This window comes from Chenopodium quinoa, unplaced genomic scaffold, assembly GCF_001683475.1.
Source record: "Chenopodium quinoa cultivar QQ74 unplaced genomic scaffold, ASM168347v1, whole genome shotgun sequence".
In the NCBI taxonomy this organism is placed as follows: Eukaryota; Viridiplantae; Streptophyta; class Magnoliopsida; order Caryophyllales; family Amaranthaceae; genus Chenopodium; species Chenopodium quinoa.
The window spans coordinates 1,534,099-1,553,818 of NW_018745080.1; the positions used below are offsets into that span (position 1 = coordinate 1,534,099).

At 33.1% G+C, this 19,720-nt stretch overlaps 1 protein-coding gene and 1 pseudogene across 1 annotated transcript; one reads left to right on the forward strand and one right to left on the reverse strand.

Annotated features, from left to right (window-relative positions):
• The first annotated feature begins 253 nt into the window (after nt 1-253).
• Nucleotides 254-4,167, forward strand: LOC110709576 (annotated as a pseudogene).
• Nucleotides 4,168-4,745: 578 nt separating this feature from the next.
• Nucleotides 4,746-7,351, reverse strand: LOC110709706 (bet1-like protein At4g14600). The gene is made up of 4 exons (XM_021887932.1): nt 6,820-7,351; nt 6,590-6,713; nt 5,743-5,799; nt 4,746-5,002 (listed from the first exon to the last, which is right to left on the reverse strand). Exons 1-4 carry the CDS (start codon nt 6,855-6,857, stop codon nt 4,841-4,843), a joined length of 381 nt encoding a protein of 126 aa, XP_021743624.1. The 5' UTR covers nt 6,858-7,351; the 3' UTR covers nt 4,746-4,840.
• Between the last annotated feature and the right edge of the window lie 12,369 nt (nt 7,352-19,720).

Sequence of the window (19,720 nt, forward strand, 5' to 3'; positions counted from 1 at the left end):
AACAAATCCCAGCCCCTACCCACAGCATTACAAATATGGGAACCTTTGTTAAAAGGAGTTGGGTTTTGTTTGTTTTGAATATACTTTTCAAAAAGGATTTTCCTTCTCTTGGCAAGCCCTAATTGGTTTAACTCCTCACTGGTTAAGCAAAGCATGTCCAAAGGAAACTTGAATGAAAAGGATCACTTATTACATACGGAGTACCTAAGAGTATGTATTTGTGTGTGGACGACAATTGCTACAACATGTCAACATGAATCAATCAAGGAAGTTTGTTGCAAAGTTGCCCTTTCCAATTATGGTAGTTTATTTTATTTATTTGGCAATCTCTGACTCACCCGGTTACCCAACTCAATCATAATTATCTTCCACTTCGCGGTATGTTTCAACTTATTTTTTAGTTTGTTTGGGTAATGTTATGGGAAGGAAAAGAAAGGGAGGGAGGTGAAGGGAAGGGAAAAGAAGGGGAAGGAAGAAGGATGAGTTTTCCTTCCAAATCTCTCCATTATTGTCGGAGGGATTATTTTCTTAGAATTTAATCCCTTCATTTCTCTCTCCTCCAATTCCCTTCATCCCTAAATTTTTATCCAAATGAAAGAAACTCCCTCCCTCAATTTCCCTTTCCTTCCTCTCCCTCCATTTTCTTCAATCCAAACACACTCTTAGATATATCGAGTAACAAATTTAATTAAACTTAGATAAGATAAAATTTAAGTTAGAATTTTGGATTTTCGTAATACACCAACAAATTTATTTTGGAAAACATAAATTATTTACTTTAAGGGTTGTTAAATAAGTTAAGGATATAAACTCTATTGAGAATTAATAAGGAGTATGGGTTACCTAAGTTCAAATTACAGCTAAAATAAGTTCTAATGAGATTTATTAAGTTTTGATAAGATAAAATAATTTCAGTGAAGTATATACTAACGAAATATTGACTAACAAACTGACTTTTAATTACTATGGAGTACTACTACATACTCCATAAATATAAAATAAAATAACATAAAAAAGATTGAACATTTAGGCACTACTTCTTCCTCTCTATGTATGTTTGGCAACTATTGACAATTGCGAGAAGAAAAAATAATTAAAATTTTAATTTCTTCCATTTTCTTAAGTGTTAAATTTTAATTTGACTTTTTATACTATTTGCATATTTCGCTTTGAACTATTGGGACTGATTAATACATAAGAAACAAATAGTTATGTGAGATCTTATTAGAATCATTTCAATACAAAATTTATAAATATTAAATTGTTATAATTTATATTTTTTTTAATGATAAATAAATATGTTACCTATCGATATTTCACATTGTCCTATATATCTAGTCAAATTGGGGTACTTACAAAAGTCGATGTCTGATGGGTGTTATAAATAGGAGGGTTATAATTGGCTAGAGCCATGCAAGGAAACAAAGAAAGGATTTAAAGAAAAAGGAAACAAGGAGGAGGTTTCCGGCTTGCATCAAAAAAAAAAAAAAAAAAAAAAAAAAAAAACTGTGTGAGAGAGAGAGAGTTGGTGATGGAGAGCTTAACTATTTTCAAAATTCTTTTGTGCAGGTAATATGATCTTCTCTAGTCATAACATCACCCTAACTATAAAATTAACAATTGAAAATTACGTAGAAGAAATTTCTGTTAAATTAAACACAATACTATTACTCTCCTGATTTTTTCACGTTTGGTCATATTCAGTTCATTTTACCTAAAAGAAACTCATTATTTGAACATGGACAAAACACTTAAAATTTGATTGAAAAATGTTCAGTATGCAACCATCTTTGTTCAATAATGTCCAGTCAATTCTCTTATAATATTTTGTTTGATATCAATATCTTTTAATCCTTTATAGATGTTGCATGACGGCTTTTTATCAATAAATCAATTTTGTTATATGTAAAAATAATGATATACTCCCTCTGTTTTATAATGTTAGTCTCATATGGAATCAATCACATAAAATAAGAAAAGAAGAATATTTGGAATCTAATATTAAAGTACAAAATAATTCATAATTAGTTTACCTTATTTAACTTTTTTGATTTTATTTTTGGGAAAGCATAAGTCATAATGCATAATTAAAGGTAGAGATTTCCTTACTTAGAGTCATATCATCAAACCACAACCAATTAAGTCCAAAAAAATTAAGTTAAAAATAGAACATCTTCAATATGGGTAGATCTTTTTGAAACGTCCAAATTAATATATGGGACTAACATTATGAAATGGAAGGAGTATCTAATAATGGATATTTAAAAGTTACTTCGTATGTATATATATATATATATATATATATATATATATATATATATTATATATATATATATATATATATATATATATATATATATATATATAAACTTCATGTATGTGTAAATGTCCATTTATAGTACTTTTGCTTAATCGAACATACACTTCATGCTTAGCTTAGAGGGGAAATATAATGAAATTAGGGTTATTAAAGGGAAAAAAGGATCGGAAAAGAAAAAAGAAGAGAAAGTAAGGCCGGCTTTGTAGCTTAGCACCTACTTCTCCTTACTCTTATGAGTAGCGAGCTACTAATAATGATTAAATCTATTTTACGAACTTACGAGTAACTAGTAATGATGGTTAAATCTATTTTACGAAAATTAAAAGATTTAGGTTTTTATTATTATTATTATTATTAAATTTGATCTTAATTATATCTAAAATTTTCTGCAAACTATAATTGTTATAGTTGTGTATAATTATTGAAATAGGAGGAGGCATGGTTGATGAGCCAAAATATATTGGAGAATACAATACAATCTCTACTTTCAGAAGAACAAGGCCAATCTAATTGCCTTAATGTTGTTGATTTGGGATGTGGTGTGGGCCCGGTTCCATTGGCTTTTGTAGCATTGGTGACAAGAATGATCTTCCCTCAAATGATTTCAATTTGTTATATAGACATTTGACGAATTTAGAAGAGCTTAAAACTAAAGATGATGGTGTGCCCTCATGCTTCGTGAAGGTTGTTCCCGGTTCTTATTATGATAGCCTTTTTCCTCCGAATAGTTTGCATTTGGTCCATGCAAATTACACCCTTCATTGGTTAATTAAGGTTTGTTTAAATCGACTTTTATCTTAGTGATTTTCACTGAGCTAATCAATCTCTTTCTTGGCCCATACTTAAATTTGCTAATTAGTCTATTCCATGGTTATGTATTATATAAAGGCACCGTGTGGACTCTACGATAAGCAAGGTATACCAATAAACCAGGGGAATGTTTATATCTGTAAAACAAGCCTCAAGGAAGTTGCAAAAGCTTACTTTGCTCAATTTGAACAAAACTTCACCCAATTCCTTCAACGTCGCTCGGACGAAGTGGTACGCAATGGCTGTATGTTCTTGACCCTTAGCGGTCGGCCATGTTCTACAGATTCATTTACTTGGACGTCATTCGAGCTCAAATTACTCACCAAGGCCTTTACTTGTCTTGTTTTTGAGGTATAACACTCTATCTACCTTTATCAAGTTTTGTTAGGAAAATAAGTAAATAACCCACATGTGAGTTAGGATTGGTCCTTCCACATTGAAGAAATAAGAGGAGAATGACTAAGACATAAGATTGGTGAGCTACTCCACCTATCACCATCATGGTTTTAAGATAAAACCTTATTTGGCTTATATGTGGTCATTTTCTCCTTTATTTACGTGGCTTTGTGCTTGGCCTAGGGCATGATTTTATTTTTAATCATTATTGATTCATGATGAACAAAAAGCATTTTGCAATCAAATTTTTGTTTTAAGAGTATCTTTACAATTATGTGTTCTCAGGGATTAATTAAAGAAGAGATGTTAGACGAATTCGATTTCCCGATATATTACGCAAGCACGGAGCAACTAGAAAGCATAGTAAAAAAAGGAAGGGTCATTCACAGTAGAAAATTCTAAGACAATGGCGATTGATGTGGCACATAAAATTGAAGAGAAATGGGAAAGAGCTCAAAACGTAACAAACTTCATTAGAGCATTTTCAGAATCACTAGTTTCGCGTCATTTTGGAGAAGAAATACTCGGCCCTTCGTATGATAAGCTCACCTATCATGCATTCCAACGTTTGGTTGATGCTCAACCTGTTGAGACATATGCTGTTACTATATTACTTCGAAAAAAGTAAGCACACTATGCATAAACGGAAGGAGATATCTCTTCTTAGTCCTCACTCGGCGTGTGTTGATTTGGTTGATGCATGTGTGTGGGAGTTGGGTCCATTGGCATGTATAATTGTATATACCATTGCTATCAATAGCTCTGTATTGTGATGCTATTCACGGAGAAGATAGCTCTGTATTGTTTCATGTTATTTCATTCTTGTTTGTTATCCATGATACTTGTATCAGTTGGTCACAAAATGGTACTACAGTTTTTATATATAATTTGCATTTCTGCAAGGCTAGCTACCACTTTGATGCATGAATGCTGGTGCATATCCAAAACTCAACTCGCTAGATCCCATTACAATAACTTCATGAAATCATGAGGAATATAGAGTACTATACAAAGCATTAGTAGGTTATTCAATGTCAATGTTATCAAGCTTATCATATTTGTTAATGACCAAGTGTTAAAGATTGTCAAAATTTGGCTCTCAACATATTCAATTTTGCAATCAGTTTCATATCAATGTAATAGACTCTTCATAGTGTGTTTGTCCAAAAAAAAAATGCTTCGGCAAATATTGACAAATAGAAAGATCTAACAGATGATATTTTTAAAAATAACTAGAATCAACTTCATTTTCTTTGCTGGGAAGATGTACAGTACAATAGAAGCTTCTCTAAGGAGTCAACAAGACTCATTTGCTTAATGTCGGGAAAATTTGGACCAGAAGTAAACCAAGAAGAGACAAAAAAGAGCAAAGAGAACAACGTGCATTACATGATTTGATCCGTTTTGCACAATGCTGCTGTTTATTCTCCTCATGTTGTTCTTCAAACTAGCTTGAGCTTTGATAAGGGTCATTTGCTGTAACAGAAAAAACACAATACATGTCATAAAAAGCATCGGAGTAGTTTACTGAATTGTAGTAGTTTTATTGATGACCAATATGATTCACAGCAACCTTCACTATCTCCTTTCTCATGACATGAACATAAAAAACAATTCATTATCATATGGTTCTGTTCAACTAAAAAGTCACATACTCATTCATGCATGTAAATTACAAAAATCCCCAAAGGTTGAGTTAATATCCACACACGGAAAAGAGCATCAGTTTCAGAAAATACTTAAGAAAGTCTAATCCTAAAAGAGGCCGGTCAATTAAACATATAACAAGAAAGACCAGAAAACCGGTCATGTTACTGGTATCTGCAACACTGAAACAGAATTCATCAACATTAGCAAGAATGTGGAACCAATTCTGATTCTTTTGGGGTTCAGATAATGAAAAGAAATTCCAACAGAAAGAGGGTGAATGGGAAAGAAGGCAACACAGCAATAGGTTGAGGGAAAAAAAAAACATAACAAGAAAATTCTGAACAAAGGAAAGCAGGAACCTATTCTTAAGGTATATTTGACAAAATAGTAGTTATAATAAGGCATTCTAATCCTTAAGCTAGTCAAGAGTTGCATTTGATGAAGAGAAAAGTACCCAAAAGAGAAAACAAGCAGTGATATCACAAAAACAACTTAACAGATTTTCAAAATATCGAGTCAAAGCAAAAAAAATGCTATAAATATAGAAGATTAAGCTGATGCCTTACCAACTGATCTACAAAGTCACTCTGAAGTTTTGCCTCTGAGTTAATCTCTTGTGCTACCTGTATAAAAATCATAGCATTAGAAACCAAATGAAAGTGTAACAGAAGAACATAAAAAATGAACCAAGACAAAGGATGAAAGTACCTAAGAAGTGCTGGGGCACCTAACAAAACGAAAAATTTTCTAGTAAATTCATATTTAGTTATCCAACAAGGTTCAAACAACTCTCCAGAAATCACTAACCCAAAACAAAAACTCAAGAGTGTCAAGACTTTAAATCAAGGTTGCAAGATCTAAGTTCCAAATAAAACAATCATCTTGAACCTCGATTGTCCTAGTGGCAAAAGCACCTAACCAAGACCACAATTCGACAATATATTCTAGCAAAACCCCCTTAGACTGAATGATAAAAGGCACACTCCCTCCTCCAAAAATCCACCCATCAACATGTACGAAACGAGATACAATAGGTCGCCCAGTCTTCTAAAAATATGAATAAAACAATCATATACAACAGGTGATGCTACCGTGAATTCAGAGCATATACAAACAAATCCATTAATCCAGCATATTACTTTTCCTGTCAAATTACACTTAAATTGATCCCATTAACGCTATCTATAACCGACTACCAAACGAGCCATAAAATCCCTAAAATTAAATAATAAGCTTCTTCCACATCAAACCAGTGACAAATCAAGTACCTTCTAAAGTTCTTCCTTCTAAATACTTTCAAAATACATGATTAATTCCTAAAATTTTCATCCAATAATGCTATAAAATAACCTAATTTCATGTAATATACGAAGCTTTAATAATTAAGACAAGAAAGAACAAAAAGAAAATTACATTTTTAAGCCTTCGAACTTGAGAAGTAAGACCAATAATTTCATCATCAAGGTCAGCATGCATTGGATCAATCCGCAATTGAATCTCATCTGAATTTCCCACCTGCCGAGTACTCAACCCATCGCTACACTCAAAAAAAAAATTAAAATCAAAATTCACTTCAAAAATTAGAATCAAGTTCAAATTGAAGAATAATTTTTGATAATTTGGGATTGATTGATCGTAATTACCTTGATCTGAAGGGAGCAGCACCACCTCTGAACGCCATAACTTGAGTAATCAAAGAAAATTAAGTGAGAAAATTAGGGTTTGTGAATTGAAAGAGGGGTTTCTTGAATAATGAAAGATTAAGATGAATTGGTAACGAAATTAGGTGATTAAAGTAGAAGGACAAAGAAAGAGATGAAATTTGCAGGAATTGAGGAGAGAGAAATTGAAGAAATAGGTGTGCAAATTGTTTTCCAGGTAGGAGAAGGAAAAGAAATATTCCAGAATTTTTTTTGTGGGTGTGATATTTCACGCGGCTTTCTCTTATTGGATATCTTGCGTGTCTAATTCTGTTTGCAGTTAGGATTTTTTTTTTTTTTTGGTAAGAAATTTTTAACGTTAACTTTTACCGTTTTTATATGTTTTTTTAATTTTTTTCCTCATGTTATCTTTTTTTCACAAACTTTCGTACTACTTTCATTGCAACTTTGGAATATTTTAGAGCAGCTCCAATGGTGTTTTTTTAAGGACCTGCTTGCAAATACGAAAAATAATAAAAGTGTTGCTTAACCATTGGAGCACTATTGAAATACTTGCTCTCTTGAGCAGTATTGTTGAGTTAAGCTACAATGCTTCGAAATAAGTATTTATAAATTATTTTAAAAACTTGAAGAGTAGGGGACACGATTGGTTTTCCATGAAACGTGATATGCAATTGTTATAAAAGATAACGCAACATCATTTTTTATCTTTTTCTAAAAAAATAAATTTTAAAATATTATTTTCATCATCATTAACTGACATATAGGTAGGTGATGTTGACTAATCTTAATCCTAGTATATAACTAGGTAGACTTTTTTCTTTTTAAAAAAAAAAAAATTGACTAACATTTACTCCGATAGTTTACAAGGTTATAGGTTGTACACATTCACTCGTACTGTATATTTCATTTTTCATTGAAATTTTTTTTGACAATATTTAAATTCAAATTTTTTGATTACTTTATATAATAACAAACTTGACTTTGTCAACATGAGATTTTGCCAAAATTTTAGCCAACGTACAATATTTGGTAACCATATTTAGCTTTGAATTATTAACTAATGCATCTATAAATAAGTTCTTAAAACTTAAGATACAACCGGTATATTGTTTCACAAAAACATAATCTTAAAATACTTTCATATCTACAATTAGTTCCTCGTAAATTTAAATGGATGATGCGGATAATCCATTTAGTCAATATTTTGGTTTGAGAAATTCATCAAACAGTGGAAATTTCACCTCCGAAAATTCCTACCCTCAAACAGACTACCACCCTGACTACTATTATCCCAATACTACAATGCCTAATTTGCAAGACACCATGTCAAGCTACTATCCTCAACCTCCATTTTCAAGTGAATCTAATATGGTTCATGATTTTACAAGAAGAGAAGGTGTAGAGGCATCTAGCATGCACCAAGAATCATCACTCCAAAGGTCTCAAATGGAATCTGACACTCCTCAAAGTGATAATATACAAGAGGTAAATGCACAAGCTAATAGTAAGTCGACAGATAAGCTTTCATGGACCCAATACATGGATGAAGATTTATGTAATAATTGGCTAGATTTCACAACTGATTCAATCAAAATAAGGCGGATTATTGGAAAAAAAACTTGTAGAGTACTATAACAAGTGGAGAAGGGAAGGCCCTCCAATAACCATTGAGCAAGCCACAAATCACTGGTATAAAATGAGTCCTGAGGTTAGCAAGTTCAATGGGTGTTATATACAGATTAAAAGTGGTCACCCTAGTGGCAATGATGATGACCAAATGATTAGTAATGCCCAAAAACTTTTTACTAGCAAAAGTGAAAACAAGAAAAAAAAAATTTACTTATTTACATTCTTGGAAAATTCTTCGAAATGCCCTGAAGTGGAAGGATTATGTTTCTACACAAAGTAGTTCTACAAAAAGAACAAAGATTTCTATTCCTACAGATAACACTACCTCTTCCTCAAATCCTAATACTAGTGAAATTGATAACGTGGACATTGGAGATAAACGACTAATGGGACAAAAGGCGGCTAAAGCAGTTGCGAGGAATAAAAGTAAAGTAAAAAAGCAAAACAGTTCATCTTGACGAGAAATGGGGTAATTATCAAGAAATACAGTCCAAAAGACTTCTTTTTTTTTTGGTGCAACAGTCCAAAAGACTTTCATTGTGCGAAGAACACATTCGACAACAAGATTTCATGATACTTTGCAAGGACACATCTAATATGGACGAAAATGCTAGAAAAAATCATGAGCAAGTACGTGAAATCATTAAGGCCAAGTATGGAATGTCATAATCACAAATTAGATAAATATGATGACTATTAAGTTAAGTATTTTAAGGTTTATTTATTTATTTATTTTAATTTATTAGAGGGGATTATTTTAGGTGTTTTTATGTTGAACTCAATAAGCAATTTATTAAAACTTTTCCTTTTATTATGTAATGTTTAATTTATTATTAATGTTATATATTAAGTTTCGTAGCATTCTTGATCTCTTTGTTATTTTTCTATCATTAGTGGTTAAAGCTTTGTTTTTAATTTGCTACTTCTTATTTTGCCTTCAGTATTTCATTTTTGAAAAATGAGTAAACTTATATATATATATGTATATGTATATATGTATGTATGTATGTATGTATGTATGAACCAACAACACTCATGGCTAAACAATGAAAAGCACAAAAATTTGGAGAAAGAAATTGAATGGTTCATCATATCATTATTAGAAGAGTTAAGAATCAAACTTGGCATAAGCTAAATATGACTTGGCATAAGCTAAAAATGTGATAGGAGGGAATATAGAACTAACTTTGACTTATCATTTATATGCGTTTTTACAAAAGTTTGTTATATGTATACAAAAACTTTGATTGATAAAAAAACTTTATATATATATATATATATATATACTTGTTCCGTTTTTTAGTCAACACGAGTATATCTTTTACATTATTTATAATATTTTTACGAGAGTTTGCTATATGTATACAATGACACCTTTTTCAGTTGACACGTTTATATTTTTACGAAAGCATTATATATGTATACAACAACTTTAATTATTACTTGACTAACTTTTGTTATTATAAATGATGCATGCATGATAAATCTAAGTCATCAAGTAAAAATGATCGGGAAAGTACTTAATTATGCTAGCTCATCCAATCCAAAGTAGAATACATGGTTTTTAATTCTTTTGTAAATTTTTTAAGAAGTATACATTTCATGTGTTAGTTATGCAAAAGAAATTATCGGGTCATACAACACTATATTTAGAGAAGGAATTTACATAGTACTAATTCCTCCTTACCCTTATGTCTCCTGGATTTGTGGAGCTAAATTAGCACTAACATATGAAGGAAATCAACTAAAATAAAATGTATACAAACAATAGTAAGTAGCATATATACTTGTATTAACGTGTATATTATCACCTTTATATTTTCTTGCATTTTATTTCATCATGTAAACCTTCATTCTATCCTTTATTACTCCACTAATATATACATATATTACCAATTTAAAATGTCTGAAAGTCCAAATTCTACAAGTAATAACTTTGATTAGGATAAATTTTGGGAAGAGCAATTATTTGATGAATCACATGAAGAAATCGGGTGATACATAATCTCACAATATGAAACACCCCCGAGAGAGGTTGTTCATCGTGATCGTGAAGGTGGTGCAGAACATTTATACAAAGATTTTCTGAACAACCAGTATATATACCCGGAACATTTTTTTTCGAAAACGTTTTCATATGAGGAGAGAGGTCTTCAATCGAATAGTGGAGGCCTTAAAAAATCACACTGAATATTTTCGACAAAGGTTTGATGCTGCAAAAAGAATGGGTTTGTCCCCTCTTAAAAAATGCACTGCTGCTATTCGCATATTAGCTTATGGAACTCCAGCTGATGCTGTTGACGAGTACATCAAGATTGGTGAGAGCACGGCTATGGAGTGTCTGGATTGTATGCATTGGGCATGGAAAAATTGCCCTATTGATGGAAAGGACAATACACTCGAGGTGATTATGGATATCCAACAATAATGCTTGAAGTTGTGGCCTCAATAGATCTATGGATTTGGCACGCATATTTCAGTGTTGTAGGATCAAACAACGACCTTAATGTGCTATATAGATCAAATTTGTTTCAAGAGAAATTGCAAGGATGAGCTCCGAAGGTTAATTTTACCATTAATGGCACCGAGTATGAAACGGGATATTATCTAGTTGATGGCATATATCCTGAGTGGGCAGCATTTGTTAAAAAATATTCACATCCTCGGGACCCAAAGAGGCTTTTGTTTAAGGAAAAGCAAGAGAGTGCAAGAAAAGATATTGAGAGGGCATTTGGGGTACTCCAATCTTGTTTTGCTATAGTTCGTGAGCCTGCACATTGTTGGCATTAACGCAATATCAACGATATTATGGATGCGTGTATTATATTACACAATATGATTATTGAAGACGAGCGTCACACTTATAACAAAAACTTTTCTAATGATGAATTTTCACCAAGTGTTGTTGATGATGTGCATCGGGAACATGAGGAAAATTTCGAGTCATACCTTGAAAGAAATGCAACAATCCGAGATAGACAAATGCATCACCAGCTAAAGGTTGATTTAGTGGAGCATATTTGGTCACGTTTTGGTAGCTATAACTTGAATTGATCTTAATTTGTTAAGTTTGATTTTTTTTTTTTTTTTTTTTTTTTAAGAAATGTTGTTTTGTTAATTAGTTTTATTTAGTGTATTGTCAAATGTTGATTACAAAATATGCAAATAAATTTAGGGAGAAAGGTTATCAATACTCTTGATGAAAATATTTAATACTTCGTATAAGCTCAAATAATCAAATTGCAAGCAAGTCATCTCATAGTACAAGTACAATACAACTTATATGAAATTATATTATTGGAGTAAATTATAATATTGATAGCGGGCACAACTTATGAAATTGTATTATTGGAATTTTTTTTGATAAAAAGTAAGTAAATTAGCAATGAAATTTTCAGCTCATATAGTGTAGTAAATAAAGTATTACATGCAAGCTTACCATTGGAGTACTTTGTAGCTTAAAAAGATTGTAGCTTACCATTACATGCAGATTATACATTTGTTTTTCTACTTTCTCTAGTAAGAGGTGGTTTAAGTCTTGAGTCTTGACACATTAATTTTAAAATGAGGAGGCCGGATCATTATATTGCGTTGAATACGTACTTGTTTAAGAAGAGGCGACGACATAGCATTATTTCTTTGTCCTAGGAACTATATGTACTATTTTTTGTTATATATTCAAATGAGGAAAACCAAAAATAAAGAAAAGAAATAATCAAGCCACGACAAACAATGAAAACAAAATCAAACTAACGGCCCTAAGAAGGAATTAGGTGAGGCAAAGCAACCCCCCTAATTAATGTCCTCATCTACGATCCGAATTAAGTCTAAAGGAACATATCATATTCTGACAAAGAAAGTCGTAGGCTGAGAGACGCATTGATTCGCAAGCCAATCCGCCGCTCAGTTTCTTTCCCTGGATGTAGACATGAGAGATTTGAACGGACCACGAAGGATTGTAGATCATCTCGAGACAATATATTTGATGAGATGAGAGCATTCATTTCTTCCAATATCCTGATTATGGAGCACTTAACACAAGCCTTATCTAGTTGCGTATACTAGTAGGTTCGAAATTTTCATATTGATAGCCAATTCTAAGCTCCTTGCATATAAGTGCGATAAATTCAGCTTCGTAAGAGTTGCAGCTGCCAATTAATTTAGCAGGAATAATACGAACCATTTGGTATTAAAATACTCCTCTTTTTTTCTTTTTTATTCCATGCATGACACTGAATAACATAACACCTATACTATCTACAAGTATTTAATTTCATATCTATTCTAATGTCTTGATGAAAACTACCATGCTTCATAAAGTCAATAGTCACGAGTCAAGAGCCAAGACTTTCTATATGAGAGGGGTGAGTAGTCGGAAAGGACTCGATCACACTCGAGGTCGGAATTTGCAAAGTCTAACATGTACTCCGTATATATAGAGTTTTATTTGGACACAGTCGTATGGACTTATTACCAATTACACACTGTAGCATTTTTTATACTTCCTCTGTATTTTTTTATTGCACCATAGGGGTTGGGTATAAGTTTTTTGGTAGTAAAAAGAAAAAAGTAAAAATACAAGATTGTCCATGTGATGGTATACATATACTAAGACCTTATTTGGTTGACATGAGAATTAAATTCCCATAAGAAATTGCATTTTATGGGAAGTTATTTTCCTAATTAAATTCCTAGGAATTTCCTAAATTTGTTTGGTTGGCAATGTGGGAATTTAGAAATCCCATGAATTTTGATTGACCTAGGGGGGGTTAGGTAATTTACTTCCCTTGTTTTGTTGGAAATTGAAATTCCCATGAATTTTCACTTCTCTCTTTCTTCTTTTTTTTGTCAACCAAACAACTCCTCAATTTATCAAATCCCATAAATTTTCATTTTTCCCATATTATGTTGTCAACCAAACAAGGCCTAAAAAAATCAAGTGATGAAAAATAAGGATATATTTGGTATTTATAGTGTAAACACAAATATTTCTTTTCTAAAAATAGAAATGGTGCAATATTTGTGATACTTCCTTAAAAGGCAAGTGGTGTAATATTAAAAAAACGGATGAAGTATTATTGTGAAAGTTAAAAGTATTCCTATTATGCAATTAAATATAGTATCAAAGTTAATAATGATAACATGATACTTTTCGTTAAAAAAATAAAAAATAAAAAAATTTGATACGAAATACTTATAAAAGCTTATAACAATATTCACATGAAGCAAACTCTATCCGTTTAGCTTTCTAATTTCGCATGTTTTTCATTAATTAGAGATACCATATACTTTCTCTTTTTTTTTTTTTTTTTTTTAGTTGCAACACTTTTTTTTTTCACGTTTGTCGATATATAATTTTAATCGTTAATATTTTTAATTAGTTAATTATCAATATGTAAAAATTATAAACATTTGATATTAAAATACTATAAATCGAGACCGAATCTAACAAGATCCCACGTGACTATATTAAACGGAGGAAGTATGATATATCCATCGACCACTACACTACATTTTCTCTACCACTCCCACATGGACATATACGTCTTGTAAATTGCCATAATTTTATTATTTATGATTTTATCTGATCATGTTAATGGTGCATGCATGCTTACACTATTAAATTTTTTACAATAATAATGCTCATAAAACTTATACAGTACAAGTTTTTTTTTTTTATAATTTTTTCTTTTTTTTTGACAGCTGAATTACGTTATTGACGACTTTGTCCTGGTGAGTTGGGTTGGTAAGCTTTATGGTCTGAAATGGCGGACAGAAAATTATTTGACTTGGTTGTATATTTGTTTCGTGTAAAAATGTAAAATGACTGATTAATTGATTAACTTCCGCTATAAATGTTGTACATCGTGTGACCTCACTTCTCTAGTCATCCCCTAATCGTGGTCAACCACCGTGTGCTATTTGTATTATTCTTTTTTTCTTCTAAATAATACACGACTTCACCAATCACAATCTCACCGTCGCTTTCCATGTACTCTTTCAAGTTTCAACGGCTCTAGTTTTTCCACATGCCTTTTATTTATCGACCTCTCTTTAATTTCCTTAGTAACCTTTCTCTAACAAGTAACAAATGTCACAAATATATTGTCCCATAATCCCAATAAACTGAAAGTGAGGGATAGGTTAAGTGGTTGGGTTTCCTTCTCGATTTTAGAATATACTGGCATCGATTCTCATCATCCAGGCTCTCTAAACACCATGTTTCTTTCTACAGAAAGTTCCCTTTTTTTTTTCCTCGTGTTTTAATGAAAAAGATAAAATATAAACATATTTAAATTCATATCTAATTATTTATTGTATACAAATACCAAAGCAAAGCACTATTGTGTATGAAAAAAAAGTCCCAAAAGCATAGTACTGGTAAAGATGTTAACAAAATTCCATATAAATATACCAGTGTTTGACAAGATAGTAGTTTGCGATAGAGACATTATTTTACCAGTGTTTGACAAGATTTGCAGTAGAGACTGTTGGAACAACAAGTGTGTAGTGTGTGAATTTTGTGAAAAACTCAAAGTCCCACATTGGTGGGAAATGAGAGTTTTACTCTCTTTATAATATAGAGAGTGGGCTAAAGGGGTGTGGCCCTTGGGCTACCCACATTTTGTGGAGAGGGAGGACCTATATGGTAAACCATCTATCACACACACGCGCGCCGAACCGAACCGGGTCGGGTCGGGTCGGGTCGGGTTTATTAAATAAACTTATTTTTTGGACAAGGCTAATTGCGTGATTAGTTCCTTGATTTTTGCTAAACGTTTTTGACTGATTGCATTTGACCGTTTTTTATTCAAAACTGATTAATGGAGCGTTAATCATGCAAACGTTTTCACTGATTTTTTGCTAAACGTTTTGCCACGCATTAATCTTCTGTAACCGTTTTGAACGTTCAACTTATGACCGTTTTAATTGCGTGATTAGTGCCTAATTAAACAGCAGCAGTTACGTTGCAATTTTTCCTATAAAAGGCGTGTTGATTTCCTGTTTTTGATACACAAAAAAATACGAACAGCAATCTTCTTCTCCTCTCTATTTTTCCTCACAAAAACAAAACCCTCGAGCAGTTTCTTTTCTTTTTGGGTGTTTAGTTGCCCGGTGGTTTTGTGCAGTTCCACCGGTATAATTTCAATAGAGAAAGGCTGTTTTATCCTGGGGAACATCCGGTTTAGTACGAACTGCTTGCACCATTTCAGGGCAGTGCCGTGAATGTTCTAAAGAAAGCGACATAGTCCGCGACTCAGTCTATTTTTCGGTAACTTTGTTCTTACTGTTTTTGTTCCCGCAGTTCCGTTTATAACAATTTTAGAACATTCATTTTCTGCCTGTAAGAACCATATGTCTACCGAAGATATTACTATGTCTGCTGACCTTAACAAGCCCTTCCGTTTTGAAGGAGCTCACTTTAAAAGATGGAAACAAAAAATGCAATTTTTCTTAACTGTCAAAAAAGTTAATTCTGCCTTAACAGCCCCTCGGCCATTTATTCCTGATAATGCTCCTGAAGATGAATTAGCTTACTTGAATAGTGAAATCGAAACCTGGAATGAAACTGACTTCGTGTGCAAAAACTATATACTTAATGGTCTGTCTGATAACCTCTATGACTATTATAATATGGAAAATACTGCTAAGGATTTGTGGGATGCCCTACAAAAAAAAATATGATACTGAAGAAGCAGGTGCCAAAAAGTATGCTGTCAGTAGGTACCTCAAATTCCAGATGACTGATGATAAGTCCGTGGAAGTGCAGTCTCACGACCTTCAGAAAATTGCCCATGAGATAATTTCCGAAGGTATGGCCCTTGATGAACAATTTCAAATTGCTGTTATTATTGACAAGTTGCCTCCTTCCTGGAAAGATTTCAAAAATAATCTCAGGCATAAGACTAAGGAATTCTCCTTAGAGAGTTTGATCACTCGGCTACGTATAGAAGAAGAATCCAGAAAACAGGATCTAAAGGAAGAGATTTTACAAATCTCTGCTAATAATGCTCCTAGGCGATCTGCTGCAGTACTTAAACCTGCTGGTAAGAATTTCAAACCTCAGAACCGGAAGAATAACTTCAATAAACCGAATGTTCAAAAGAACAATGGAAGACAACAGTCACAACCCCCTAAGAATGGTACTGGTCAATTTCTGTGCTATCGGTGTGGAAAACCAGGCCATATGGCACGAAAGTGCAGGAACATGCCTAACCCTGTGCCAGCGCAGGCTAGCATGATTGAAGAGCCTTTTGTGGCTATGATTACTGAGATCAACCTTACTGGTGGATCAGATGGGTGGTGGATAGACACTGGTGCCACACGCCATGTCTGTTATGATCGTCGAATGTTTAAAACATACACTGAAAAGACCGATGATAAGAAAGTACTGTTGGGTGATTCCCATTCCACTAACATTGCTGGTGTTGGAAATGTTGAGTTGAAGTTTACTTCTGGCAGGACTCTCATTCTGAAAGATGTGTTACACACTCCGGAAATGAGGAAGAATTTAGTTTCTGGTTTTTTGCTTAATAAGGCTGGTTTTATACAAACCATAGGTTCTGATTTGTTTACTTTAACTAAGAATGGAATATTTGTAGGAAAAGGATATGCTACTGATGGCATGTTCAAACTGAATGTTGAAGTTAATAAAATTTCTAATTCTGCTTATATGTTGTGTTCTACTATTAATGTTTGGCATACTAGACTTTGTCATGTGAACAAAAGACTCATAAAAAATATGAGCAATTTAGGCCTTATTCCAAATATCTCTCTCAATGACTTTGACAAATGTGATTCTTGTAGTCAGGCTAAGATTACAAAAACTCCTCATAAATCAGTGATTAGAAATTCAGAACCATTAGACTTAATTCATTCGGATATTTGTGAACTAAATGGGACGTTGACCAGAAATGGACAACGATACTTTATCACCTTTATTGATGATTGTTCTGATTATACTTGTATTTATTTGATGAAAAATAAGAGTGATGCTTTTGAAATGTTTAAGTTGTTTATAACAGAATTTGAGAATCAGTTTAACAAGAAAATAAAAAGATTACGAAGTGATCGTGGAACTGAGTATGGTACTGATGCTTTTGTAGAATTTTATAATTCACATGGTATCATACATGAAAGGACAGCTCCTTATTCCCCAGAAATGAATGGAAAGGCTGAAAGGAAAAATAGGACCTTTACAGAATTAGTAGTTGCTATTTCCTTATATTCTGGTGCTGCTGATCATTGGTGGGGTGAAATTCTACTAACTGTTTGTTATGTCTTAAATCGTATTCCAAAGACTAAGAGTAAGGGTTCTCCCTATGAAATACTTCGTAATAAACGACCTAACATTTCTTATTTCAGAACTTGGGGTTGTCTAGCATATGTTAGGATTCCTTATCCTAAAAGAGTCAAATTAGCTAGTAGAGCTTATGAATGCGTATTCATTGGATATGCTATTAAAAGTAAGGCATATAGATTCTTTGATTTAAATGCTCGTGTAATTATTGAATCTAATGATGTTGATTTTTATGAGGACAGGTTTCCTTTTAAATCTAGAAATAGTGGGGGCACGTCCTCCTCTATTATTCCTAAAGACAGGTCTAACTCACAAGACTTGGATGCTGAACCCGAACTAAGAAAGAGCAAGCGGGCTAGAGTAGCAAAAGACTTCGGCCCAGACTTTGTAGTTCTGAATGTAGAGGAGGATCCTTCTACCCTCCAAGAAGCTCTAACCTCAGTGGATGCAGATTTATGGCAAGAAGCCGTGAACGACGAAATGGACTCACTTGAGTCTAATCGAACTTGGCATCTAACTGAGTTGCCACCAGGTTGCAAGTCAATTGGTTGCAAATGGGTCCTAAAAAGAAAGCTAAAAGTTGATGGGACCATTGATAAGTTCAAAGCCCGTTTAGTAGCTAAAGGCTACAGACAAAGGGAGAATGTTGATTTCTTTGATACCTATTCACCTGTAACTAGAGTAACATCTATTAGAGTATTAATATCTCTTGCTTCTGTTTTTAATCTTGTAGTACATCAAATGGATGTGAAGACTGCATTCTTGAACGGTGAATTGGAAGAAGAAATCTACATGGATCAACCGGAAGGATTCGTTGTTCAAGGAAAAGAGCATCTGGTATGTAAGCTAGATAAATCTCTTTATGGTCTCAAACAAGCACCTAAACAATGGCATGAAAAATTTGATAACTTAGTCATCTCACATGGTTTTAAGATAAATGGTAGTGACAAATGCATATATGTAAAATTTGAGAATGACATATGCACTATAATTTGTCTATATGTGGATGACTTGTTAATTTTTGGCTCGAACATTCATGCTGTGAATGATGTAAAGCTATTGTTGAATGCTGAGTTTGATATGAAAGACCTAGGAGAGGCTAATGTAATCCTTGGAATTAAGATTACTAGGACAGAAAATGGAGTTTCTTTGGATCAATCTCATTACATTGAGAAGATCCTAAAGAAATATAGTTACTTTGACTGTAAACCTGCTAGTACACCTTATGATTCCAGTGTTAAATTATTTAAGAACACTGGTGATGCCGTAAGGCAATCGGATTATGCGAGCATCATTGGCAGCCTTCGGTATGCCACTGATTGTACTAGACCCGACATTGCCTATGTCGTGGGATTGTTAGGCAGGTTTACTAGTTGTCCTGGTAATGAGCATTGGCATGCTATTGAAAGGGTCATGAGATACCTTAAGAGGACCATGAACCTAGGGTTGCATTATGAAAGGTTTCCAGCTGTACTAGAAGGCTATAGTGATGCTGACTGGAACACCTTATCAGATGACTCTAAGGCTACTAGTGGATATATTTTTTCTATAGCCGGTGGAGCTGTATCTTGGAAGTCTAAGAAACAGACTATTTTGGCTCAGTCCACCATGGAGTCAGAAATGATAGCACTAGCTACGGCTAGTGAAGAAGCAGGTTGGTTAAGAGGCCTGCTAGGTGAAATTCCCCTATGGGAAAAGCCATTACCGGCTGTCTTGATCCATTGCGATAGTACCGCGGCTATTGCAAAAGTTCAGAACCGTTATTACAACGGTAAGAGACGACAAATACGTCGTAAGCACAGCACTGTGAGAGAATATCTCTCTATCGGAGCTGTTAGAGTGGATCACGTACGCACTGAGAATAACTTGGCTGATCCTTTGACGAAAGGATTAGCTAGGGAGAAAGTCCATTTTTCTTCTAAGAAAATGGGACTATTGCCATTGAAATGA

What these genes read in the sequence shown, in the direction of transcription:
- LOC110709706 (XM_021887932.1), bottom strand. Translation starts at nt 6,857, where the DNA reads ATGGCGTTCAGAGGTGGTGCTGCTCCCTTCAGATCAAG. An exon ending in GCTGCTCCCTTCAGATCAAG is followed by an intron (nt 6,714 to 6,819) that starts GTAATTACGATC and finishes TTTTGAGTGTAG; the next exon opens with CGATGGGTTGAGTACTCGGC. An exon ending in GTGACTTTGTAGATCAGTTG is followed by an intron (nt 5,003 to 5,742) that starts GTAAGGCATCAG and finishes TTTCTGTTACAG; the next exon opens with CAAATGACCCTTATCAAAGC.